This window comes from Balaenoptera acutorostrata, chromosome 8 (genome assembly GCF_949987535.1).
Source record: "Balaenoptera acutorostrata chromosome 8, mBalAcu1.1, whole genome shotgun sequence".
Lineage (NCBI taxonomy): Eukaryota > Metazoa > Chordata > Mammalia > Artiodactyla > Balaenopteridae > Balaenoptera > Balaenoptera acutorostrata.
In genome coordinates this window covers 61,083,688-61,110,477 of record NC_080071.1, presented here as the reverse complement: position 1 = coordinate 61,110,477, position 26,790 = coordinate 61,083,688, and the positions used below count along the sequence as shown (strand labels likewise).

The window sequence follows — 26,790 nt, the reverse complement described above, 5'->3', positions numbered from 1 at the left end:
TTAAAATACAAAGAAAATATTTTTATTTGTATAACAAATATTCTAAGAAATGATGATATAATAAAATTAACAGTGCTGATGTGATGTTGAGACACAAATAGGTATGAAATGCTACTGATGATTAATCATTTTGTTTCATCCAACCTCCCATTATTTTAGAGAGCATCTCTGGTGTATTTCTGACTGAATCTTAAGCATGATGTATCCAGGTGATTCAATTAAGAAATCTTTGAAAGAATGGTTCCTTCCATTAGTCCTCATTAACTCTTTTTTTTTTCTTTTTCTTCTTTTTCTCTGGACTCTGAAAATAACCAACAAGAATGCTTTTGAAAGACCTGTAAATGTATGAGTGATTAAAAATAACTTTTCCTCATAAAAAGCAAAGTAGGTCTATTCTATTTCCCTGGAAAACAAGTTTGGAGCAAAGACTAAAATCTAAAAATATAAAACACCTTTATCATCTGTACCAAATGATATTCTCTTCCACCCTTAAACAAAACCCATTTTGCAAGAAGGTTCTAGGTTTAGGAAATGGCCCTTTATAATATAAACACAACAATGTTGTTTTACTTCCTCATCAATGAAACCATTTTTAAAAAACTACCTGTTCATTTGTAATATACAGAGTAGAATAAAATATAGAAACCCTGCCCATGTCAATAAAGTATTGGTAATTAAAAATAAACATACAGCAATTGCTGTGCTGGTGCATGGTTCTTCTTCAGAAAGCGGTTCTTCTTTAATGTGTTTCTTTTTGTCCTTTTTCTTCTTTTTCTTCACAGATGTCTCCTGTTCTTCCACCACTTCTACTACATCTTCTTCTACTTCTACTACTTCCTCCTCTTCTTCAACTGAATAAGGTTAAGTGTAAAGATACTACAATTAACATTGTATCAGACTTCTCTCCCTCAAAACCCCTTTGAGAGTCTTAGTTTTTTCCTGTCATTCGGGTCAACTATCCAATGTTTATTACATAATTTTATAATTGCAAAGGTCCTTCAAATATCTACCTAGTGTACTACTACTAACTTTACAAATGATATAAAGCTCAGAGAAGTAAATTTCTCATGATCATGTAGCTATATAGAGAGATCAGGATTAAAACAAATCATCTGGGGCTTCCCTGGTGGCACAGTGGTTGAGAATCCGCCTGCCAATGCAGGGGACACGGGTTCGAGCCCTGGTCTGGGAAGATCCCACATGCCGTGGAGCAACTGGGCCCGTGAGCCACAACTACTGAGCCTGCGTGCCTGGAGCCTGTGCTCCGCAACAAGAGAGGCCGCGATAGTGAGAGGCCCGCGCACCGCGATGAAGAGTGGCCCCCACTTGCCGCAACTAGAGAAAGCCCTCGCACAGAAACGAAGACCCAACACAGCCAAAAATAAATAATAAATAAAAAAATTTAAAAAACAAAAAAAAAACAAAAAAAAACAAATCATCTGATTACCAAACCCACTTTTTTGGGGAAACTAGTCAATTATACTAGAAATGATTAATAAGAGTTTGGAGTTAGGAGACTTGGGTTTATCCAAACCGTTGAAACCCTGAGTAAGTCATTTAATAACCTTTATAAACTCAACTTCCTCATCCTTATAAAATTTAGTAATGTCTATCTCACTGGACAATTTCTAGGATTTAACGATTTAACACATGAAAATTTATGCAAAATGCTTAGCATGAATGCTTGGCACATTAGAATGAGGACTTAATAATGGGTTGCTATCATTAGAAATTCATTGATCAAATACTTACTTAGTACCTACTATAGGCCAGGGCTTGTTCTAGACAACTAGAGATACAGCAAGGTACAACACAGACAAAAAATTCCTGCTTTTATGAATCTTTTACTTTAGTAGGAGAATGGAGAGACCAAAAAAAGAAAAAAAGATATGCTATAAAATATTTTACATAGTAAACAGTCCTAAGGATAAAGAAGAGGAACACTGAGGAGGGCAATACATGTGGACATTTTAGACAGGATAGTCAGGCAGATACCTAAAAGAGGGAAGGGAGGGGACTTCCCTGGCGGTCCAGTGGTTAAGACTCCACGCTTCCACCACAGGGGGCGTGGGTTCGAACCCTGGTCGAGGAACTAGGATCCCACATGCCATGTGGCCAAGGAATTAAAAAGAAATAAAATAAAATAAAATAAAAGAGGGAAGGGAGTGAATTATGCACCTATATTGAGGGAAAATATTCAGGTAAAGAGAAGAGCAAATGCTAAGGTTATTTTAGGAGAGAAGGGGGGTTGGCAGGTTCATGGAATAGCAAGGAATCCAGTGTGGCTGGAGCAGAGTGAGCAAGGAGTAGAATTAGATCAGAGCGCTAATGCGGGTGCCACTGTAGCTACTACATTAAGAAGAGCAGAGATGGGTATAAGTGGTTCAGTTCTAGATACACTTTCAAAGTAGAATTAAGGGACTTCCCTGGTGGCACAGTTGTTAAGACTCTGCGTTCCCAATGCAGGGGGGCTTGGGTTTGATCCCTGGTTGGGGAACTAGAGTCCACATGTGTGCCACAACTAAGAGTTCGCATGCCACACCTAAGGAGCCCACCTGCCGCAACTAAGACCTGGGGCAACCAAATAAATTTTTTTCTTTTTATAAAAAAAGTAGAATTAAGAGGATTTGTTGCCAGAATAGACTTGGGTTATAAAGAGTCAGTGTTAAAGGCCAAAGCAACTAGAATTGCCATTTATAAGATGGAGACTATTACGGAGCCACAGACTGGGAGCGGTAAGGGTCCAGGAATGTTAAGTGTGAAAAGCTTAATGAATATATGAGTAAAGATACAAATCTGGAGTTGGGTGTTTCAAATGTTGCTGATGGGTTTAGGGATCTCCTTATTGTTCAGTAAGGAAATAGAAACACTTAAATAAATAACTTATGTTTTCTTCACCTAGAGCAGGAGTCCACATTTGCTGATAGTACTTTTGACCACTAAGCTATTTAGAAACCCAAAATTATATCAGTCATTGCTTTAATGCCTTTCTTGCTAGACCAGCTGGTAGGCACTCAACACAGGTGCAGCTAATAAATGGGGGAGCTCACTTATCAACTTTGCAAGAGAGCCTAGTTCACTGGTGAGCACCTACTAAAAATTATCACTCTGTTGGCAGGCTATCCAGTTATTACTCCAGTCCTTTCCATGTAACAGAAACAATGATGAAAAGTAGTGCTGCATCAATTCTATGCTCTATTATAACAGAAATATTTCAGCAACCAATTTAGAAACCACATACCTTTTTTCTTCTATTTTAGGCTGATTCTCAAAATAGTTCACATGGTAGAAACTAAAGTTTTAGTACACTTAGTATAATCCTACATATTCAGAGGCACTTCTCACATTCTTCTATGAAACATGATAAATTTAACAATATCCTAACTACTCCCAGAGAACATGATGGTTTATTAAAACACCATTAACTTTCAATATGGATGGTTTCACAATAAAGTTCAATGGTATGTACTTTCCCAAGATTTATGAAGTCTGTACGTCTTAAGGAATAAGAGTATAAATGACATTAAAAAAAAATTCAAACTAACCTTTAATTTTAACCTTGGCTTTTTTGGCCTTCTTTTCAACCACTTCATCCTCTTTGTCTACCTGTTCAATCTTGCGTTTTTTAGAACAGGTTGGCAGTGTGGAGTCACCAGAAGGATCGTAAGTCTTCACCTCACTGAAAGAGCCATAGAATTTTAGAAAATCCCTACAAATATCAGTAATCAAATAATTCTAAAGAGATTTAAAAGGAAACGTCATTAGGTAATACTTACACAAGCATACAATGCTGTTTCATTTTAGTGGCTTTAGGGCAGTTTATGAAAAAGTCTCCAAAAGGTAAAGAGGTGTCAACAGTAGGTCACACTTCACACTTCAAGAGAAGTGGTGAGCTAAATGAATTGATTTAGTAATCAATGTAGTGACTATAGTATAGAAAAATAGTCAATCAGCATAGGGGAAAAAATGGAGGAAATCTCTTTATACCAAATGATTACACTAGAAAGTAAAAACTGAACCAATTCGAGTTTTAGAACACTGGGCAATTCAATGAAAAACAAAACAAAAACCCTAAATCAAATTTAATACAGAATACTCCATCACAAGATTCCAAGCGGCAGAGGAACAAGGGATATATATGGATAAAGATTCCTTGAAACCCAAATGTTTGCTTTTGTTCTAACAAAGTAGAAAGAAAAATTAAAGTACTGCGTGCCAAAAATGTGAACTAAACCTCATAATTGGTGCTTTAAGCACATGTGTTTAAAGTCATAAGCATAATGGCATGGGAACATTAAAAAATTGTTCAAAACAAGCTAAGGAATTAAGCTATCTTGCAGGCTCACGGTTGTTAACTTTTATAGGTTAAAAACATTTATAATTTAAGAAACAAAGTAGTGACTAGGTTCTCCTGGGTCTCTCCCAGATATATGTGTTATTAAACTTTTGACTTTCTGTAAAAAAAAAGAGAAAGAAAAGCAAAAACAAAGCCCAAAAACAAAGATCCACATTTTTTTCAACTAAACACAACAAATTAGGCTTTAAAAATTACAAAATACATGGTCATTGTAGAGATCTTAGAAAATTCACAATATAAAAGTAAATGTTAATTAATGCCCGTAACTGAATACATTTGGTTTCTTTCCAGAATAAAGGAAAACAATTTTTATGAATGTGTATACTAAAACATGTATCTAAATACATATTTATAATGAGATGTTACTATATTGCTTTCCCTGCCCACTTATAAGATTTTACTGAAGGACTGTAAGAAGTCTTAAAAGCACAGTTGATGGATTAATGACTAGAAATGTTTTTAAGGCTCTTGACACATACTGTCAATCTGTTTTCCACATTCTATTTCTATCATCGCAACCTCATCAGTATTGAACATTATCTCAAATAGTAACAAAAACACCTCTCCCCACAAATATCTTTTGTAATTTCATAGTGAGGTCTGAATACTTATCATGCCTCTTAGCCACTTTTAGACTTTTCCTTTGTCTTTTGACTCTTTTTTAAAAAAAAACAGGTTTCCCTGTGGCTTAGCTCTGAATGGACTTTGGCTTTGATAAATGTTATACTATATAGGAACTATGAATGAAAAATATTTATTATCAATATCTGGAAATGAGTAAATTAAATATTAAGGAAAAAGGCCAAAACAAATATATTATGTGTACTTATTGCAACAACGTAAAAATGTGTATATGATTAAAAACTAGATGTGAATATGGAAAACTGTAAATGGCAAAGAAATAAATTAGGGGGATACTTAGTTGTTTTAAACAACAACAAAAAAACTGTCAACAATTAACATTTAAATAAGCAAAAATTGTTCATTCATGCTCTCCCAAATGTACTCACTCACCTTTTATGTTCATATTTTTCTGCTTTTGCTAATGCCTTTCCTGTTCCACTTATTTTCCGTATCTAAGAAAAGAAAAATTATTAATAGTTTTCTAAGGCATAATCTCTTTATAATATATATGCTAGTATGTCAATTCTTAGTATATATTAGGTAAACTGTTAACAGCAGGCACAAAAACAACATATTAGACATACTAAAATGTATCATAAAAGTAAAACTGGTTAGCAAATGAAATGAAAAAGTACATAAACTACCCGTGGTTTATTAACTTTTGACAGGTAACACTTCTGCAATATGCAGGATGTGATTCTTACCCCTCTATCTTCCAAGGTTCTCAACCTGGCCTCTAATTTGGCTCTGTTCTCAACTCCCATCGCAGAACTGGAATCTTCACCAAAAGCATCATACCGGATGGCCAAAACAGTTTTGGCTGCCAGCATCCGAGAAATCTAATAGAAAACTTGAAGTCAGAGGCATTCAAACTATACTCCAAGATGAGATGTAAAAAATTCTCTCAATAATTCATTCATGAGAACACTACAGATGAATCATTGACTCTACAATTCACTCTAGGATTTTTTAAAAATCAGGAATTACAAAAGTATTGTAAACCATACAACTCAAGCCACTTATCTTCTATTTGAATCTTTGCCACAGTATGATGGCTAACTGGTTATATACACAACCACCATTATTTTGTTGGATGAAAAGATATTGTAGGAACTTATGTCTATAACTAGCTCAAACCATTCTTCCACCTTCCTTTAGTTTCTACTATGTGACATTAGTCCTACACCATGAGATCATCCAGATTAAGTAGAGCCCCCAGCCCAAAGAAGCTAACTAACATTTTATTTTACTGAAACCTTTATCTCTCTCATCACTCTGCTCTGAATTTTATAACATTTTAATTCCTGTTAAATTATGTATCCTGTAAAAAGCTTGAAAGTACTCTAAGCCTCAGTTTCCTCCTCTGTAAAATAGACACCTACAACTCATAGGGCTATTAAGAGGATTCACTAAAGTCCTATCAAGTGTTAGCACAGTGTATGTGCTATTATTTTTTATAGGTCATAAATATTGATGTTACACTGGTTTCCTGCCACACAGAAAACTTCTGATGTACCACCCCTGTCCCCACCAATGGGTGGAGTCTAGAAAAACAGTAACAGCACGCAATAACACTCTCTTCTAACCTTTCCTTTCAGTGTACGTAAGTGTTTATTTAAAGAGTTCACCATTCTCTATTTGATGAAAAAGAAACAGTAGGAGGAAAATGGTTTGGAGGAAAAAAAGGCCTACTCCAGGAAAACTGTAACTGACCTTTCCTTTGTGTTTGGGACTTGTCTGGCCGACAAGTGAAGCATGATAAATGAGACCATACTTAGGGGTATCTCGTCTAGACTTGAGGGCTCTGAAGAGTGCCTTTTCTGCTCCAAGAATCTGAACTGTAGAAGCTGCATGTTTGGCCAAATTCAAAAGAGAACCTTCAAAAGAAAAGAAGTAGTTACCAGGAATGTACTTGCAAGTATTTGAAAGTTCCATGTATTAAAAAGACCTATAGTCTTAATATTATAGCCACCAGAGTAAATAAAAATCTGATATAATACAGGATTCTACAGTCTGGAATTACCCCAAATTCCTGATACCTCAGCATTTGTGATTCATCCATTAACACCACAAGCAGAGGTCTGTGATGAATGTCTATGACAAATTGAAGGTTACTTGTTCAATTTTACTTATTTGCCTGAAGAGATGGTATTACTATTTCACATTTCATTAGCATACCATGGGAGAGATAAAAACACATGTATTCACAGACACCACCCAATCTAGCCCCTATTTTTCTGAGATTTATTTTAGACATCAGATATCCTACTACTATAGATATGAAAAAACATACAGATAAATAAAGTGAAAATTTAGTATTAGGACATCTCAGTAGATCTATGTGATAAACTTCTTACACTTTATTTACCCCTCGTTTAAGATATGGATGAGGAGGACTTTCCTCGTGGCACAGTGGTTAACAATCCACCTGCCAAGGCAGGGGACACGGGTTCGAGCCCTGGTCCGGGAAGATCCCACATGCCGCGGAGCAACAAAGCCCATGCGCCACAACTACCGAAGCCTGCACGCCTAGAGCCTGTGCTCCGCAACAGAAGCCACCGCAATGAGAAGCCTGTGCATCGCAACAGAGTAGCCCCGCTCGCTGCAACTAGAGAAAGCCTGTGGGCAGCAACGAAGACCCAACGCAGCCAAAAAAAAAAAAAAAAAAAAGATATGGATGAGGAGATATAAGCACAATAATTAGGTATTAAAGTTGATGCTTTGTTAGATGTGCTGCACTGATTTTCTGCCAGAAAACATCAATTAAAAAAAAAAAACTTTCTGGGCTTCCCTGGTGGCGCAGTGGTTGAGAGTCTGCCTGCTAGTGCAGGGGACGCGGGTTCGAGCCCTGGCCTGGGAGGATCCCACATGCCGCGGAGCGGCTGGGCCCGTGAGGCACAACTGCTGGGCCTGCGCGTCTGGAGCCTGTGCTCCGCAACGAGAGAGGCCCGCGCATCGCGATGAAGAGTGGCCCCCGCTTGCCGCAACTGGAGAAAGCCCTCGCACAGAAACGAAGACCCAACACAGCCAAAATCAATCAATCAATCAATCAATCAAACATACGCATCTGATTCAAGATCCTCATTAAAAAAAAAAAAAAACTTTCTCTTTTTTTTTGGCCTGGCCACGCGGCTTGTGGGATCTTAGTCCCCCGACCAGGGATTGAACCTGGGCCCCCAGCAGTGGAAGTGTGGCGTCCTAACGACTGGACTGCCAAGGATTTCCCCAGAAAACATCAATATTAATGCAGTTGCTCAACCACTAGATACATGTTTAAAATTCAACAAACATACACTCGCCTTCAGGAAGTTGTAGTAGTAACATCAAAGATCACTGACCAAAGATCAACGTGAACAAATTTAAGAATGGAAAAGTTTGAATTATTGTGGGAATCACTAATATGTGGCACACAGACATGAAGTGAGCAAATGGTGTTGGAAAAATGATGCCGATGGACTTGCTCTACACAGGGCTGCCACAAACTTTGAATTTTTTAAAAAAGCAGTATTTGTGAAATGCAATAAAACGAGGCAAGCCTATACTAACTGATTTCATCCTCCTGCATTCATCTGATTGTTCTAATTAACCATAACAAACTTTTGACAAGGGACCACAAGTGTCTCAGAAGAGGCAGTGACTAAAGATGCCTTCATTATCCGAAAGGAAATCAGGCATACAAATAAAAATCATCATTGAACACCTGGGCCTTAGTCCTCACAAATATACCATTTACTTCTATTTATTACCTAGAATTACTTTAATAAGTGTAGTTTAAAGATAAAAGAAAAAAAATCCTACCTAGAAAACAACTCAACTCTCAATACCCATGTTTACAAATTACATTAAAATCATCACCTGCAAAAAAAAAAAAAAAAAAAAAAAAAATCATCACCTGCATGAGCAATAAGCCGTGCTCCAACTAATTCACCAACCATGACTGTAACGTTGGGTGCAATGGCCATCATTCTATTTTGCAGATATTCATAGAGCTGGGTTCTATATTCGGAGATTTCAATCACCTAGTGTAGGGAACAAAATGCATAAGTCATAAATGACAAGAGTAAAAATTGTATAAAATTCACATGTCTAAAACATCGGAGTCCCAAATTATCATAGAGCAGTTGTACAACCCTGGGAAAATTAACCATTTCTTACCTCAGTTTCCTATAAAAGGGCTGTTGTGAAGATCTTACTAGATAATGTATGGAAACAAGCTAATACACTGCCTAAAAATAATGTTAATCAATATTACTGTTATTTTAAAAAACTCCAAGGGCTAGATAGATATTTCTGTCATCACATTTCTGTGATTCTCGTATAGCTATCTTCAAATGAGAGGGAGAAAAAATACCGGCTACAAACATAAAAGTTAGAATTAAATAATTGAAGCTATATTTCTCTGCCTTTTTAATGGATTTATTATTCAGATAATGTTAACAATATAAATAAATTAGACAGTACTCTTTTAACTTCATTTTAGTATATATCTCCCCCTCTAAGTATAAATCAAGATGGCATCAGATGAGGTAGTGACTGAACACCCTCATATTTATTTATCAGGTGAACAATACATTTAAAAATCATCATTGCCATCAGAAATTACAGAGCTGGTACCACCACAACTAGTTTCTCTATGTGTATAGTTTACCTGAGTGCAGAGATGCAGAATGTTGCAAATATCTTCTTCTGAAACCTCTGTTCCCATAGATATCTCTGCAGCTGCTTTCACTTCTGCTTCAACCTCTTCTGGTAGTAATTCAGAAAGTGTGGCCGAGGCATAATTCTTCCTATCGCCTATGGAATGTTTGCAGAGGATGAGGGAGAATCACTCTTCAACAAATTATATAAAATCCACCAAACAGTCAAAAAAAAAGTAGAGATAAGCCAATGAAAAGGATGCCTAAACAAAACAAAAAGCGAACAAGTTTGACCTAGTAACTTTCCTCATATAAAGGCTTGATTTCTCTCCCCACCACTTCCCTCCAAAAAAATATAGATAACAAAAAAACCAAAATACACCATGAAACAGGACTTACAATACTGTGATAGACAATTTGTAGCTAAGGTTATACTGAAGCTAGGGCCATGAATTCTTAGGGGTAGTAATATGATAATATAATATGAGCCAAGTAACTCATATTTATTAACAATCCTCACATTCTTCTACTAATATTACTGTACTAATAGTACACAATTTAACACTAACAGTATAGATAGTAATACTATTTTTAATATTAATTATTATTAATATATTTCAGGATACCCCCAGTCCACAGTTGTCCTTATTAATGGTAATTTCACTGAGACACATTAACCATAAAAAGCCATTTCCAGAAAAACCAAATTAGGGGCTCCCTGGTGGCGCAGTGGTTAGGAGTCTGCCTGCCAATGCAGGGGACACAGGTTCGAGCCCTGGTCCGGGAAGATCCCACATGCCTTGGTGCAACTAAGCCTGTGTGCCACAACTACTGAGCCTGCACTCTAGAGCCCACAAGCCACAATTACTGAGCCTGAGTGCCACAACTACTGAAGCCCATGTGCCTAGAGCCCGTGCTCGCAACAAGAGAAGCCCGCGCACCACAACAGAGTAGCCCCCACTCAGCGCAACTAAAAGAAAGCCTGTGCGCAGCAACAAGGACCCAACACAGCCAAAAATAAATAAATAAATAAATAAATAATATATATATATATATATATATATTTTTTTTTTTAAAGAAAAACCAAATTAGGGAACCATGTTCTCTGCTGCACAGGCCATTGAAATCAAAGCTAATTTTGTTCCTGAACTCTAACAGATATTAACATGGCTACACTCCCCAAACCTGCAAGACATAAAAATCTCCTGGAAGTTTAAGAAAAAGAAAAAAACCCACTGTAACTCATGTTTTAAATGAGTTACAGTGAAATAAATAAATAAAAATAAATCGCTATTTTCAATGCCTTAAAGGATCAAGTTACTTACCAACTTTCTGTAAACACTTGCAGTATGTCAAATTATCCGAAATAATTTTTCCTAATTCAGGGAAATGCCAGCCATACCATTCTCTACACCGCATAATGTAGTTGTTTAGTTCTTTATCTAAGTCATCTAACAGGGCTGCAGTAGATTAAAATGAAAAAGAAAATAGGAACTTAAAAGGATTTTTAAAAAACTTGTGATGAAATATAAATTTACAATTTTAACCATTGTCAAGTGTACATTTCAGTGACTCAAATTCATTCAGAATGCTGTGCAACCACCACCAGTATCCATTTACAGAACTCTTCCATCAACCCAAACTGAAACTCTGTACCCATGAAATAATAACTCCTCGTCCCCACCTCCCCAGCCCCTGGTAATCTCTTCTACTCTCTGTCTCTATGAATTTGCCTATTCTAAGTACCTCATAAGTGGAATCACACAATATTTGTCTTCTTGCCTGTGGCTTATTTCACCTAGCATAATGTTTAAAATTCATCTATGTTGTAGCATGTATTAGAACTTCTTAAGGACGAATAATATTCCATTGTATGTATATACCACATTTTGTTTATCCATTCATCTGTTAATGGGTATTTGGGTTGTTTCCACCTTTTGGCTACTGTGAATAATGCTACTATGAATATAGCTGCATAAGTATCTGAGTACTTGCTTTCAGTTCTTTGGGTATATACACCTACAAATACAATCGCTGTTTAAAGGGATTTTTAAAATTGGAAATCGTTAAGACTTTGATGTCCAAAAATCACCCAATGACACGGGAGAATGACCTATTACATACAACTACAAGTGAAAAAAGCAAAATAAAACACAACACAGATCCCACTTATGGTTTTATCATTTTTCATGGAAAAAGAGAAATCAGTTTACATTAATAGTGTAATCCATATTATCCAACTAGTCAAATTATAGTTAGTTTTTCCTTTCTTCTATTCTGCAATTTTCAATTTACTTTACTTACTAAAAGTTCTAGCTGATCTCCCTTTTCTTCCTCAACAATTATAAAAGACACAATTTTAATACTAGGAAAAAACCACAAGGAAGAGACAAACAGATTAGTCCTCACATGTACTATACTTACAAATTGCCTGAACAATCATTGTATCCACTTTATCAGCACTAAATTTCAATCTGTATCGGGATAAGCTGGGGAGAAGGGGGAAAAATATAAATCACTAAAAAAAAGCATTTAGGAAAAGCATTTAATTAACATCTTAAAAAAACTTTTACCAGAATCCCTGTCCTAGAGTTACACTGTTTACCTTTTTCCTGCATGGGAAACATCAGCTAAATAAGAATACAATATTTAAGATCTAAAAATACACATTTAAAAAGAAAACAGTACATCTGTCCTGCTATACCTACATTTCTGAAACATGAATTAATTTATGAATGATAAACAGGATACTGCTGTGTAGCTCAAACCATACTGGTTCACATATGATTTTTGCAGCATATTTAATGCTTTATGCCACTGGAAAAAAAAAAGTACAGCACTGTAACACCTGAAAAGAAGAAAGCCATGTAGGAACAATACTGTAATAAGGGTTTCTTAATCTTGGCACTATTAACACTGTGGGCCTGATTATTCTTTGTTGTGGGGTCTATTCTGTGCACTGTCAGATGTGTAGCAACATCCCTGGCCTCAACCCCAATTGCCAAATGTCTTCTGAGGGGTATCTGATTGCCCGTGATTGAGAACTACTGCTGTGCACAATGCCAATTAATCTTAAATTTGGACCCTAACTCAGTTTAGCTATTTGTTCTCTCTTAGAAAAGTTTATTACAAAGTTTTTCCTGACTTTTGTGCATTTTGCTCGTTTCTGTAACTCAGCTTTTAACCCTTTCATTAATCTATGCTCATATTTTATTTGTTCAAAGGTCCAGACCTTTGTTTACTATAGTATTTCTGTAATATAAATTTAACATGTCCTTTATTTTTTGGCTGCGCCGGGTCTTAGTTGCGGCACACTGGGCTTAGTTGCCCTGTGGCATGTGGGATCTTAGTTCCCTGACCACAGATCAAACCCGAGTCCCCTGCATTGCAGGACGGATTCTTTACCACTGGACCACCAGGGAAGTCCCTAACATGTCTTTTTAACTGTTAATTTTGTTAGGGTTACAAAGTTACTTAGGTTTTGAGTGGTTTACCATTAATCCTATTTTTATTTCACAAACCCTATTATTGCAGTGCAATTTCAAAGAATGCCAAGCTTTTCAGGATTATATATATCACAGTATGGCAGAAATTCCTGGTCTAATGGACCTCTGGTTAAACATGACAGGTTAATGTTTTTCTTTGCCTCATAAAAACTCAAGAAAAAACTCAATAAATCAAGCCACACACACAAAGCAGAAGAGGAGATCATTAGCAGATGAGAAAATTCAGGGAGATGGCAAGTAGATGGAATGGTAGCAAATGATTTAGGCGTTGTAAAAGAGAAAAGAAAGACCAAGAATTGTGGCATCTAATTCTAGAGAGGTAGAGAATGCCTATCATCAGGTTTAGAGCCCAGACAATGGAGCCAAACTGCCTGGGTTCAAATTATGGCTTCATCACTTACCAGCTGTACTGACTTTGGCCATCAATTTCCTCATTTGTTAAATGAGGATACTATTACTACCTTCCTCATAAGATTCTTGAGGATTAAGATAGTATTTGTAACATACCTTGAACTGTGCTATATAACTGTTTATTAAATAAAAATAGTTAAGACTATTTTCCAGTAAATCTCACCTGTGTGCCAACCCAAGACACATGGCTGCCATTTCACGTGGTTCTACCCCAGGGATTAATCCATCCATCTGTGAACGGATTCCTCTCATAAGTTCATTAACAAGAGGACTATGGATACAACTGAGATTCAGCTTTTCCTATAAGAACAATAACATTTGTATCAAATAAAGAACTAAACGTTTCCTAAAATTATTTAAATACTAAAATAGCATTGATTTAAATATATACATTTCTTAGTTTCATAAAAGCAGTTTCTCATGTTTGTGGGAGGAACACTTGAATCTATACTATTGGTAGAGGTCAAAATTGGTATAAGCTTCCGGGAAGGCAGCCTGTCTACATGAATCAAAGCCATAAATAGATAAATACAATTTAACCTAGTAGTTTTGTTCTTTTTGTTGGTTTGAGGGATCTTTTACTACCTTACATTATTTAGCCTCTTATAAAAATTATAAAGGTAATACACAAAGAAGATTTTAATCAATAGTACTATAGAGAAGGGAACTGAATGAAAAGCACAAGTTCTGGGCCTTAGGCCCTTTCCCTACTGTTAGGATCCCTGAAGTACTTCCAAATCTATACTAATGTTAATGTATATGTATACACATATACATAAATCTTTATAAAATTTAAAAGTTTTTACACACCCCAGGCAAACAGGATGAATCTGTTCTGGATGCCTTCATTTTTTTCACTTTGCAGTGTATTTGCTAACTCCATACAAATTTAGAGTTCTATTGCATCAAATGCAAGTGACAGGCATGCAAAATTGTGTATGTTGCATCACATTTTAAAGAAACAAATATTTAGTATGCATACAAGAGACGAGTGTTTAAGTTTTTCAAATGGAGAAACTGAGAAGAAAAAATTAAAGATACTCATAATCCCACCAGCCAGCAATTTGCTGTCCCATGTACCTTTCTGTATGTTTATTATGCTAAAATATAACGTTAACAGAAAAATATAAACTAAGACTTGTGGGCACTTCAAAGGATGAAGATAGAAATTGTTATCATTGAAAACTTCATTACCTGATGGTATTAGAAATAATCTATCCAAATGAACTTACTTAATTCACAATCCTACCTCAAAAAAACCCCTCTAATCTCTTCAGCACTTTCCTACCTCCAAACACCTAGAATTGATCCTTACTTCAAGAATGAGAGGACTGTAAATCAACTATACTTCAATTAAAAAAAAAAAAAGAAAAAAAGAAAAAATAAAAAGAATGAGAGGTATGTTCATGAACTTGCACTGTGATACCTACTGTAACTACTGAAAATCGAAGTATCGCAACTGGGATTTCCCCGGTGGCGCAGTGGTTAAGAATCTGCCTGCCAAAGCAGGGGACACGGGTTCGAGCCCTGGTCCGGGAAGATCCCACATGCCACAGAGCAACTAAGCCCGTGCACCGCAACTACTGAGCCTGCGAGCTCCAACTACTAAAGCCCACGTGCCTAGAGCCCATGTTCCTCAACAAGAGAAGCCACCGCAACGAGAAGCCCACGCACTGCAACGAAGAGTAGCCCCCGCTCGCAGCAACAAAGACCCAATGCAGCCAAAAACAAATACATACATACATACATACAAAGTATCGCAACTGGCCTCTAAAATTTTCTGCCTTGCATGTTTGGGAGCCTACATATCCAGCCTTTCTTTCCATTCTCACTTTATGTTTAACCTTAGCAATTCTACTCTACTAAAGTTTTCTAATAAACACATACAATAAAAAAGAAATGTGATTTATGTTGAAAGGGAAAAAAATGTCACTAAACAAAAATATGCCAGGATATACATAAAGTGTTATCATTTGGGGCATCACTTATATAACCTTAGTTTTGATAATCATATTGGAAACCAATTATTATGTAGTGTAGGGGAAAAAGATCAAGTATTCAAATCTGAGAACTTACGATAAACAACTCATTGCAAAGGCTAGGCTTTGTAGTCTTTATGCTGTATGGTGAGCTCTGATCAGCAGGCATAAAAGAAAATTATAACTCTACCTTTATGACGCCTCCTAGTTTAGCATCAGCTACAGCCAGGGGTTCATGGGCTTCTTTAACTATTTTCTTCAGAACTTTCTTCAGCTGCTTATTGATTTTGCCCTCCATCAGAGCTGTGAATGCTTTTTTAGGAAGAAAAACAAGAGTTAACTCAAAATTTTAACTGTAAGAGCTTAAGATTTTATTTAAATTTTATAAATAAAGAAAAAAAGAACCCCACTTCTTTTCAGAAGAGCTGAATTTAATATTACTTCTGAAGTGAAATAATAAACGTTACACATTTCATCACAATCTCATATGATCTTCCCACCCTCATTTCCACTCCAGAACCAGGAGTTAAACCACATCCAGCATTCCTTTCTCTATGTCACACAATCCTTCTGAACTCAGAATCGTAAAGTTGTTAGAAACAAACTGTTTTGGAATGATAAATTGATTCACCCTCCTATGTCACTACAGACCGACTGGCCTGATTGTGAAATACCATAAAAAACCTGTCAAGACCGGTAAAAAGGAGTGTATTCATTTTGAAGGTTCTGCCACAGTTTAAGTATGTCCAAGTGGAGGTCTTACTTTTGCTAATCCTTGATCCAGATGTGTCAACAGGCCTCTACTTAAAAACCTCCAGCGATTGAGAACTTACTACTGAAGGCAGCCAATTTGAGTTGGAGGCTGTTTTCATTTTTGACAAGCTCTAAATGTGCTACTTTATAACTCTCACCCTTCTTTAGACCTATACTTAGATCCTTTAGACCCACATGGACTAATTAATACTAATACCTCTTCTAGTTGTCTGGGTTTTGGCTGAACTTAAAGTATGCCTGGCAGGAAGTCTGTCACAATTTCTAAGGTCAGGCAGCAGTTTGTGCTTAATCAGCCAGGTACTTGCTCTTTCCTCCTTGGGAATTCAAATTCCCAATCATCTGAATTTCAAGTGCATTTCATCTGCTATCTGGAAGATGAAAGGTGAGGACAAAAACCACACAGATCTTACAGAGGTCTCTACACTCTAAGAAGCTAAGATTCAAACTACTTTTGTTGAGTTCTAACAATTTACATATTGTAAAACATTGACTCCTTTCTAATATACATTTCTCTAATAATTGTACTTTCCTTACAAGTGTTTAATCTTTTCTAATTAAAAGATTTTATTCAATGTCCTGCTTCTAGCTCTCAATCTTTCCTATCATTTACTCTCACACTTTAACCTAGTGTTCTCCTTTAAGATTTCTTAAAAGTAAAAAAATTTCTACTCTAGATCCACTCTAACGTTCACAAACATTTAACTTCCCTGTTAGTCACTCTTCGTTATATGTATTTTAAAAAGATGGTACACAGAGATGGTGACAAGGATAAGGGGAAGCTGAATCTTTCCTCTTCGCTATTAGCCACTATTCAGCATCCCTCAGCAGTCTTCCCCCTTCATCCAAATTTAGGCTGGCTCCACAAACTTTGCTGTGGCTGTTTGTAAGATGTGAAACTTACAAGTCTAACCAAGAGTAAAAATAAACCTTGCTATGCAAATGGCACATTTTAGCTGCTGAGACCACTGTAAGTTGACACACTCTGGACTCATTCTTAGGCTACAGGTTTTAAATGTATTCCCTGACATCCACAACCACTTAGTTCTAGTTCTGTCATGTCAAAACTGCCTTATAACTGGGAGAGGGAAGTTAATTCCCAGGAAGGACTCTGTTCTTTTAATAATAATAAGATGATGTTCAACTTTCTGGTGAAAACTGATGGGAAAAGGCATTGTAGATTTCTATGACTAGATTCCTGACAGAGCTCACTACCTTCATTCATTTACCCCAAAATATTTTTGTGCTAGGGATTTGATGGTGAACAACACAGTCTCCGCCCTAATGGAATTTAGATTGAGAGTGTGTGGGGTTGACTTTAAGTTCTTACCCAGCATGCTATTTTCTCCATTTATCTTACATTATTTTAAGGAATACCCGCCCCCGAAAAAAGGGCCACTTGAGATCAGAGCTGCAGCACTTTACAACTCCAAGAGGAGCTACTCAAATCAATCTATATGAATAATGCTCCCCAGAGGTGGAGAATAGCTAACACAATCTTGCCTGGGATATTACCAAAATTCTACCCATATTTATTTTTAAAGCTGTGATGAACAGAACTATCTTTTAAAAATTTTCCAGGCAAAAATTACCATATTTACGCTTTATGGCTCTATAAGACTTTAATTACTGGATGTATGCAGCCCGAGAACTATTTTTAAAAATTTGAAAATTGGCCTCGTTGGCTCCTCCTTCAGCTCACCCCTCTGCCAAGGTTGGGGTGGCCCATTAATATTCCAACATATTTAATAAGACTCTTAATTTTCACTATATAAGAGAACTATACCCTTCTCCTGTGGCTGGTGAACAAAATTACTTGGTTCAGTCAAATGAATTTTATGGCTTAATTTTTAAGCCATACTCTTCGTTATGGTCCTTCATTTTCAAATTATACCACTAAGTAGTTGGCTGATCTGAGATACAGAATTTAAGCAACTGAAAATTCATGTTAGAGTTTTATATCTGATCTTGTTTTCCCTAGCATTAAAAGAACATTATGAGACCAAGTGCCTACTGAAGCCAAGCCTAGTTAGTAAACCCTACTCATGTCTGTTGTCTCATCCCTAGGACTAGCTGAAGGATATAACAGTCATCCATTCTTCTAAATCATAAAAAAATCATGCCCCTTTCAGGTAAACTCTTATGCATTTCTGTAGTTTGTGTATTAAACAAAACAAAAAAAACACCACACACACACACCCCCCCCATTAGTTTTCTTAAATCTTTTAATAATACTGTGCTTTTTAAAACTAAAAATGTATATACCTGGAGAGCTGCTTTATTATTATTCCAACTCTAAATCCTGGCTATTCTCAACTTTACCCTTGGATTAAAATGATCAGAGAGCAGTGTACTTGACCACATTACCTTGATCCCTTGTAGAACAGCTTTTACTGAATTGTGCTTTATGCATTATGCTGTTGGTTTCCACAGGGAGATCAACTTAACCACTTCTCACCTCTCATCACATGTAGGGGAAAAACCAGCCCTATAGTGAAAAAAGCTAACTCAATGTTGTCTCAGTGGTAGTGACGAATTTGAGTTAGATCACTTAAATTCAGTTCCAAAAAGAATGCATCATTGACAACATTGAATAGGGTTAACTTAGGCAACTGAAGCAAACAATCTTTTAATGAGGATGACAAATCACCAATATCTAAAAAACAAAAAAAAGCTAGTCTTTGACTTTACCTGCCAATGCCTCTGCTGTATCCTGAAATTTCTCAAAATGTTTCAGCTTTACTCTAGAATTAAGGGAAAAAAAAAAATGTTATGGGGGCACAGTGATTGTGCAAAAGCCACATATTTAGGAGAAGAGGTGTTGGACTGTTTCCAAAGCATACACCAATAAAAAACTTTCCTACCATTGGGTATTGGTGTAAAGTTAGATATTCTTCTAAAATGACCAATAAAATGACCAATTTCTCTAAATGTTAGGCTAGTAATGTCTGAACTATTATAGAGGTTGTAGGTTTTGAAGGAAACTTGGAACAACAGAAAAGAGGTTTGCTACCACATCTAAACCACAGGAAAGATGTTGAAGCTTCAACATAACCTCTGCTGCTTAAAGTTAGACACAAATGCCTTTTATTATACAGCACAGAAGTGGCTTAAGAAAAGGTGTAAGGGTCCCTCTTACGTCAGAAATCTCATGACATTGATTTGTGCATCGAGTACAGGTTCCATTAAAAAATAACTAATTGTTAGATCTAATTCCTGTTACCCTTACTTTACCCCCTTCCTCCCTACTCACTTATGTGCAGGACAACATTATTTTACATCAAAACAAATACATACAGTTAATCCATTGTTGTCTCAGTGGTAGTGACGAATATTTGAGTTAGATCACGTAAATTCAGGTCCAAAAAGGATACATCATCGACAACAGTGAATCAAGTTAACTCAGACAACTAAAGCATATAGCCCTTTAAAAAGGAAAACTAGTCTTCCACTGTGTCTAAAATAATGTTATCTTAAGCAAGGTTTTCTCACCTCATCAGGGAACACCCTGGTGGTACCTTAAATGCACACTTAACAATAGAAAGAGGTAAGAAAAAAGCAATTATTTCACCTTATTCCACCTAACCCCATTTCCACTCATCTGAAGTGGCATTTGTTTATATCTCTGTATATTTGCATAAATGCATATATAGGTGTACAACACCTGCAAAATGCAATCACGTTATACAAATTACTCTGAAGCATGGTTTTCCAGTATACCATGTTTCTCTAATTATTTAGTATGACATCTCTTTGGGTTCAGCACTCTTTAGCAAGCTTGAGTAGTTTCCTTCTATTCTAGTGAGTTTTTATTAGCACTAGCAGATGAATTATGAAATGCCCTTTGGCATCCAAGGACATAATCAAGAGATCAGTCGGTTCCTTCCTAGGACCACACTCACCAAATGGGATATTTCACAGGGTGATTCACAGATGGTGAAATAGCCTTCTTGACTCTACCTTGAGGAAAAGCCAGCTCTCTCTCCCACCACTCCTTTCTTAGGATGGGCATCAAGGTTATATTCTATTTTCCTGTCCAGAGACCTTGGGGAACAAAGGTATGCCTTTCCAGTATTTACTAGCTAGTTATTTTACTACGCCAGAGGGAGTTAGGAAATACTAGTCATAAAGAATAAATAAACTATGAATTAAGTTCAAAAACACCTGAATATCACTAACTTAGAGAAATAATAAGTTAAATCAATTAGCAGCCCATGCTTTTGACAGTTACTACTTTAAACAGAAATTTATACTTAATTCACAATCAATTTATGCTTTCAAATATCTTACAAAAATAGTGGTTTTTTGGGTGCTGTCCAACCTCATCTGCAATTAATACAAATTAGCTGAGATGGCCTATGCTCCAAATAAGGAATCTAATAATTGGGCTCATACCAATATTATTCCTGAAATAGAGTTCAAAACAAAAAGTTATGGATATATTACACGAAGGGGGGGCACAAACACACAAAAAACAAAAACAATAACCTCTAAATGTTAACTGCTAAGTTCTTAGTTTCAAGATGACTTACATTTTATTTGCTTTCTCTGGAGTTTCAAATTCTTTCCACAAACTATCAACCTCTTGAAGTTTCTTTTCATTCAAAACCTGTAAATAAATATTTAAAATAATTTTATTTAAATCGCACAGCTTAGGCATATATAGCTATACTCTTCAAGTACAATTGTACATGCAAAATGAGGATGGTGGGAGCTATTTCTCTCTGAAATAACAAGTTTTCTTACCCAGCATAAATTTTTGGTCAAACTAATAAATCAAGTAGCCCAATGAGTAACTGGATGGAATTTAGATCTAGCTGGGTATTTGTTTAAAACTTTATATTTTTAAGGAGCTCCCTAACTCCTTCACAAAGCCTGTCATATTCACAGATGAAAAGAATTTATTTGCCTACTTTCTACGGAATAAAATTTGTTCTTTAGGGACTTTCCTGGTGGCGCAGTGGTTAAGAATCCGCCTGCCAATGCAGGGGACATGGGTTCAAGCCCTGGTCCGGGAAGATCCCACATGCCACAGAGCAACTAAGCCCATGCACCACAACTACTGAGCCTGTGCTCTAAAGCCCACAAGCCACAACTACTGAAGCCCACGTGCCTAGAGCCCGTGCTACGCAACGAGAAGCCACTGCAATGAGAAGCCCGCGCACCGCCACGAAGAGTAGCTCCCGCTCGCCGCAACTAGAGAAAGCCTGTGCACAGCAATGAAGACCCCATGTAGCCAAAAATAAATAAATAAATAAATTTATTTTTAAAAAATTGTTATTTATTGCTATGAACATCCTGACAAGTATTATGGATTTCTCTAAAACTAAGATACCATTAGTTCTAACACACATCCTTATGTAAGAAATTTTAACATGCAAAGGGAAAAAAGGGGTACTTTTATCTATGAAACACAGCCATTAACATTTAGGTGTATATTCTTCAAGACTTTTTGACTGTCTATGCTGCATTTTATTAATGCGTACTTTTAGGAATCGTGCTATACAGTTAACACTTAACATGTTGTGGACATAATTCTAGGTTTTAACAAGAATTGCATTGTATGAATATACCATAATGTATGCCCTTATTGATCAATATACATAGTTTTGTATGTATACATGTTGTATTTCTTAGGAAAAATTATTGGAAGTGGAGTTAAATGATCATATAAGAAACGCATGTTGACAGATGTATTATCAAAATGCCTTCAAAAGCTTCTATTACTTTCACTTAAATCAAGAGTGAATACAAGTTCTTATTTTCCTACACCCTCACCAATACTGTGTGATAAGTCAGCTGCCCAAGTATAAGCTAGGGTAGGATCAATCCTAAAATGCATTTCCCCCCATATTTAACATCCTTGAAATTGGGATGTCTTACAATTGATGGCAGGTCAGTTTAACTAGCAGTGTAAAATAATGGTGATGAAATACAGTATTATAGATATTATACATATCTTATGGGAAAAGGCTGCTGATCAACTAAAAATTATACTTTACCGACAAGCCACATTTCACCAAATCCACAGTACCGCAGAATACTTACAGAGTAAGACTTATTACCCAGTTATAGCCTAGTACATATTTCCATGATGAAACATGAAGAAATACGATATTGCACAACACCTTTATTTTCTGCCAGACGAGAGTGGCAAGATGACTTCAAGGATTTTTTGTGTTGTTTAAATTTAATCCCACACACAGCTGAATCAAACATATTTACAGAACTGGAAAACCAGGCATCAGAGTAATGAAGCAGTAAACAATTGCAAAGCACACGGTTTTGTATTAAAAAATTACAAACCACTAACAGTTCTATTTTGTATGTCATGAAAACTTTAGAATACAAAGACATTCCATCAAATTTCATGAATGCACTGAAACTTTAATTCAAAGTTATTTTTTTGTTAAAGGAAATTCACAGAATAGTAGTGATTTTTAGAAGTAGTTTACTCAGTATGTGGTTAACCATACCTAAAGTTCAATGATTGTTGACAGGATATGTACCAAATAGGGGATATGACTCATGAGTAAAATTCACATTTTTTTCTAGTTGAAAAGCAAGTATATTTGAAGATAACATTTGGATAACAAAATTGGCATATTAAAGAGATATTATTTCAAGTTAAAGCAACAAAGGAAATGTAATGAAATCATGTTAATTCATGACCACTGAAAGGTCTCCAAGGACTTTGTTATGGCAAACAAAACCTTGGCTACTTTATGTTCCCATTCGTGCACAACATACTGAAAAGAACATTACTAATAAAGTCTGAACAAAAACAGAATTAGAAATAATTGCTTCATTTTCTGTTATACATCTATCTCAAATTTTTAATCATTCATTTTCAGACAAGGAAATCTGAAACATTAATATGCAAAATCCATTTTAAGTTTTATCATTTTGGATTAAGATGGAATGAATAATTTAGCTATTGTCACCACTAAAATCTTTAGCACTGCTGTTATATTGTTTGCTAGTTTTACTATAATAAGTACCATATGTACCTATTTACATTTACAAAAAGTGAGTTATATAGTATGTAAGTTATACCCAACAAAGCTGGAAAAGCATATTGCTTAGTAATCATGTTATATAGGAACTTTGGTAGTCACATAAAAAGCTCTTCTTCGAGCCCTTGAGAAATAAAGGAACACACAACACTATGCTACACAGCAGCATTGTACAATGTGACTACTAAGAATTTAAATGAATAAAAATTAAAATTCATCTCCACAGCTTTACTAGCTACATTTCAAGTGCTAAATAGCTGTATGTGGCTAGTGGCTACCATACTGGGAAGCACAGCTACAAAAGGTCTGGGATGAGTAAAACTGAAAAATGTCTAGTCTTATAATAATAATAGTTCTTTCAGGTATTGTCTCTGCATTTATATATAACTTTATTAACAAGCAACATTTTTTGGAAAGTTTTAAATGCTCTTTGAATCACTGTGTATATATGGATATGCATATACTGGGTCATGATATAAAATGTATCCCTTACTGTGAAATGAGATTAAATAAAAGTTTGAAAAACTTTCTTAAAGCATTCTCATTCAAGCATGGATTTTATGCAACCAAGGTAATTTTATACCCCAGCATTTTGAAAGATTATGGGAAAGGGAGCTAATAACCTTGTATTGCATATCTCCACACACACAGATATTTCACGTACCATGATATTCACCCCTTTAAGGTGTACAATTTACTTTTTAGTAATTTTCACAAAATTGTGCAACCAGCACTAATTCCGGAGTACTCTGTATGCCTATTTTATTCAGAAAGAATCAATAACAGCTACTAACTCCAAATACTTATAAATGAAGCAATATTTCAATATATTTGAGCCTTTAGTTATTTCTCTAATATTAAGTTACAGAAAACATAAACCACAATTTTTAAAAATGTTGAACAGTAACTTGCAGATAAACAACATTAAAAACTGCAACAGAATACTCAAGACTTATTTTTATGGAGAATATTCTTTATTAGTAGAAATCAATAAATCATATGACTTTATACTTTATGACCCAGGTCTAGAAACCATACCATTGCTAAACCAACTCCTCCCCACTGTTAGAAGCAACCACTGGACAGTGCAAAGTTACCCCTCCCCTCTTAGTATCCAGGTCAGGACAGTATACATAACATCAATTTGGATGAAATTCATCCACGGACGCTGATTCAACATATGACAGACTACTCTGGCTAAGAGAATTTGGGGGCATGTGCAGAACTCTAAGAATTTAGAGGGACCTTCCTGGTGGCGGAGTGGTTAAGGCTCTGCACTCCCAATGCAGGGGGCCGGGGTCCAATCCCTGGTCAGGGAACTAGATCCCAAATGCATTCCGCAACCAAGAGTTCGCATGCCACAACTAAGGAGCCTGAGAGCCGCAACTAAGGAGTGTGCCTGCTGTAACTAAGACCCGCTGCAACCAAATAAATAAATAAATATTTAAAAAATAATAATAATAATTTAGAAAAGACTGCAAAAAGCTGGGGAAAGTCTAATAGACCCGTTCCCGGGCTCCAAAGCCTTTTAGTCCCTTAAAATTGCTAATACTACAATCTCAGACAACTCTAATGAGGAAAAAGAAGCAAAATCAGCTTTCGGTTTTTAATTATCTCATTGGTTTTCTTAAAAACAACAAGTATTTAATGTAACATGCAAATAGAAGTATATTTCCAAATGTCAAAGAGAAACTTGGAAAATAAAATGAAAAACTTTCCCAAATAAACATTTTGGGATGTACCCTTCCAGACTCTCTGCACCCGTACCACACAGGTTTTTGATTTATAACTAGAATCACACTATATATAGTTTACCTAGCATTTTTTGACTTGTCAGTACATATGAAAAATTTGTTTTTCGTTGCTATATTCGTTGAACGCAAGAGTCCGACACGTAGATAGAACTCAATCTACCTCATGCTTCCTAACATCTCAACAGCACCCTATTACACGAATGTCCCATTGCTCAATTATTTCCTTGCTGATGAACTTGAATTTAGTTTCAAACTTTCCCTATTAAAAAAACCAAAACTCAGGTTGGTTATATCCAGCTCAGATTTCCCCCCTGGGCTTCAAATTTGAAATGACCACTGTATTTCCACGTCTAACAGACATCGAAAGCTTCACACAGCCCAAACTGCAATTCTATAGTATCCTCCCCATTCCCAGCCCCCAAATCCCTAAACTTTCTCTTCCCTTCCCTACCACCACAAACCCACTTACTTAAACCCAAACCTCGCATTCTTCAACCAGCCAATCCCGTCAGTTCTACCTTCTAATTTTCTCCTGATATTTCTTTCCCTCCATGCCAGCCTTAACCCAAGCAACTTCATCTCGTCTAGATTAATGCAAAAATATCCTTCTTCCGTTCTTGCACCCCATCTCTATTCTGCACAGAGCAAAAAAACAACTGCATTAAAAGACAAAGTCAGATGAGGTCATTCCTCTGTTAAAACCTTCCAATCATTCCTCAAAACTCTCAGAACAAAACCCATACTCCTTATCATAACCTGTAAAATTCGAATACGTCTCCTGTCCACCTCTCTAACTGGGCCAAATCCTCGTACTGAACCCAGCGCCCCAAACGGCGCGGCCACGTGTTCACCGAAACATGCGCCTCCCAGGCCCAAAGCCTCCCCCTTCCTTTCAGAGCAGGGGGACAGAAAAGGCACCCACGCGATCCTGACCACCGTCGTCCTCTCCTTATGTCTTTCCGTCTCCTCTCCTGCCCAACACCTGCCTTCCCCCTCCAACGGCTCAATCTCCCACCTACCTTAAAGATGGCGTAGCCGACGGACGTTTCAAACAGCACCAACATGGTGAGGACGGGTCAGGGCGCTGCGCGGCCCGCCGCCGAGCTCTTGTATCAGTGAAAAAAGACCAAATCTGCGGCCCCCAAAGGCCCGCAACGCCGCGGCTGGCCAAGCACCAGGGCGCCCACCTTCCCGCGAAGAACCAGATCACGTTGCCTAAACGCTCCACACTCCACTACAAGCAGAACGCGTGAACGCGCGAACGCGCTTCTCCTTCTCCAAGGTTTCTGGGATATGACCTCACTTCCGCCAGATGACGTGCCGCATAGTGCGCCTTGGCTTCCGTTTTGTTCCCGCCACAGAGGACCACGAAAATATCGCGAGATTTCTTAGGAAATAAAATGAGGTTTTACACGGTTAGGCTCACGGAAATCTGAAAGCGAAAACCTTCGCGCTTTTTAAATTGTTTTTTAAACTCCCATATATGATGTATTTTACCTTGAGAGAAATGCGAAGCTGTCTCGTCTGTTTGCCTTAAGCATTTGGAATTTGGGAAATGCTAGCCGCTAGACTTTACTCCCCCGATCGCCCTGCTTTGAAGTCATCAGAATGACCTCACCATGACTGTCACTTTTTTTGCGAACACTCGTAGCCGTTCTCTTCTCTCTGGCCAAACTGATTTTTGCCATAGATGTCGTCCAAATATATGTAGACCTTTCCCGTTTTTGCTTCAAGG

At 36.7% G+C, this 26,790-nt stretch overlaps 1 protein-coding gene and 4 non-coding genes across 10 annotated transcripts; all 5 read right to left on the bottom strand.

The window, feature by feature from the left end:
- NOP58 (NOP58 ribonucleoprotein) lies at positions 1–26,350 on the bottom strand. Of its 6 annotated transcripts, XM_057551197.1 has the most exons (16): positions 20,818–20,896; positions 18,977–19,029; positions 18,653–18,773; positions 16,485–16,656; positions 15,705–15,826; positions 13,699–13,835; positions 12,043–12,107; positions 10,944–11,078; positions 9,630–9,775; positions 8,874–9,000; positions 6,695–6,858; positions 5,686–5,820; positions 5,372–5,433; positions 3,546–3,679; positions 691–851; positions 1–301 (listed from the first exon to the last, which is right to left on the bottom strand). In XM_057551197.1, the coding sequence occupies exons 5-16, from the start codon at positions 15,810–15,812 to the stop codon at positions 251–253; spliced, it is 1,425 nt and encodes a 474-aa protein (XP_057407180.1). In that variant the 5' UTR covers positions 15,813–15,826; positions 16,485–16,656; positions 18,653–18,773; positions 18,977–19,029; positions 20,818–20,896; the 3' UTR covers positions 1–250. The 6 variants fall into 6 exon arrangements, with proteins under 6 accessions (XP_057407180.1, XP_057407177.1, XP_057407179.1 ...); XM_057551194.1 differs by lacking the exons at positions 16,485–16,656; positions 18,653–18,773 and adding an exon at positions 26,075–26,349 and having other exon boundaries at positions 20,818–20,894; XM_057551196.1 differs by lacking the exon at positions 16,485–16,656.
- Positions 8,598–8,681, bottom strand: LOC114238910 (small nucleolar RNA SNORD11). The gene has a single exon (XR_003624155.2). It is a non-coding gene; the product is annotated as a small nucleolar RNA SNORD11 (small nucleolar RNA).
- Positions 9,491–9,576, bottom strand: LOC114238911 (small nucleolar RNA SNORD11B). The gene has a single exon (XR_003624156.1). It is a non-coding gene; the product is annotated as a small nucleolar RNA SNORD11B (small nucleolar RNA).
- LOC114238908 (small nucleolar RNA SNORD70) lies at positions 18,793–18,879 on the bottom strand. Its single transcript, XR_003624153.2, has one exon. It is a non-coding gene; the product is annotated as a small nucleolar RNA SNORD70 (small nucleolar RNA).
- Positions 19,589–19,677, bottom strand: LOC114238909 (small nucleolar RNA SNORD70). The gene has a single exon (XR_003624154.1). It is a non-coding gene; the product is annotated as a small nucleolar RNA SNORD70 (small nucleolar RNA).
- Positions 26,351–26,790: the final 440 nt, after the last annotated feature.

What these genes read in the sequence shown, in the direction of transcription:
- NOP58 (XM_057551194.1), bottom strand. Translation starts at nt 26,119, where the DNA reads ATGTTGGTGCTGTTTGAAACGTCCGTCGGCTACGCCATCTTTAAG. An exon ending in AATGATTGTTCAGGCAATTT is followed by an intron (nt 11,079 to 12,042) that starts GTAAGTATAGTA and finishes AATCTACTGCAG; the next exon opens with CCCTGTTAGATGACTTAGAT. An exon ending in GAACCTTGGAAGATAGAGGG is followed by an intron (nt 5,434 to 5,685) that starts GTAAGAATCACA and finishes TTCTTTTCTTAG; the next exon opens with ATACGGAAAATAAGTGGAAC.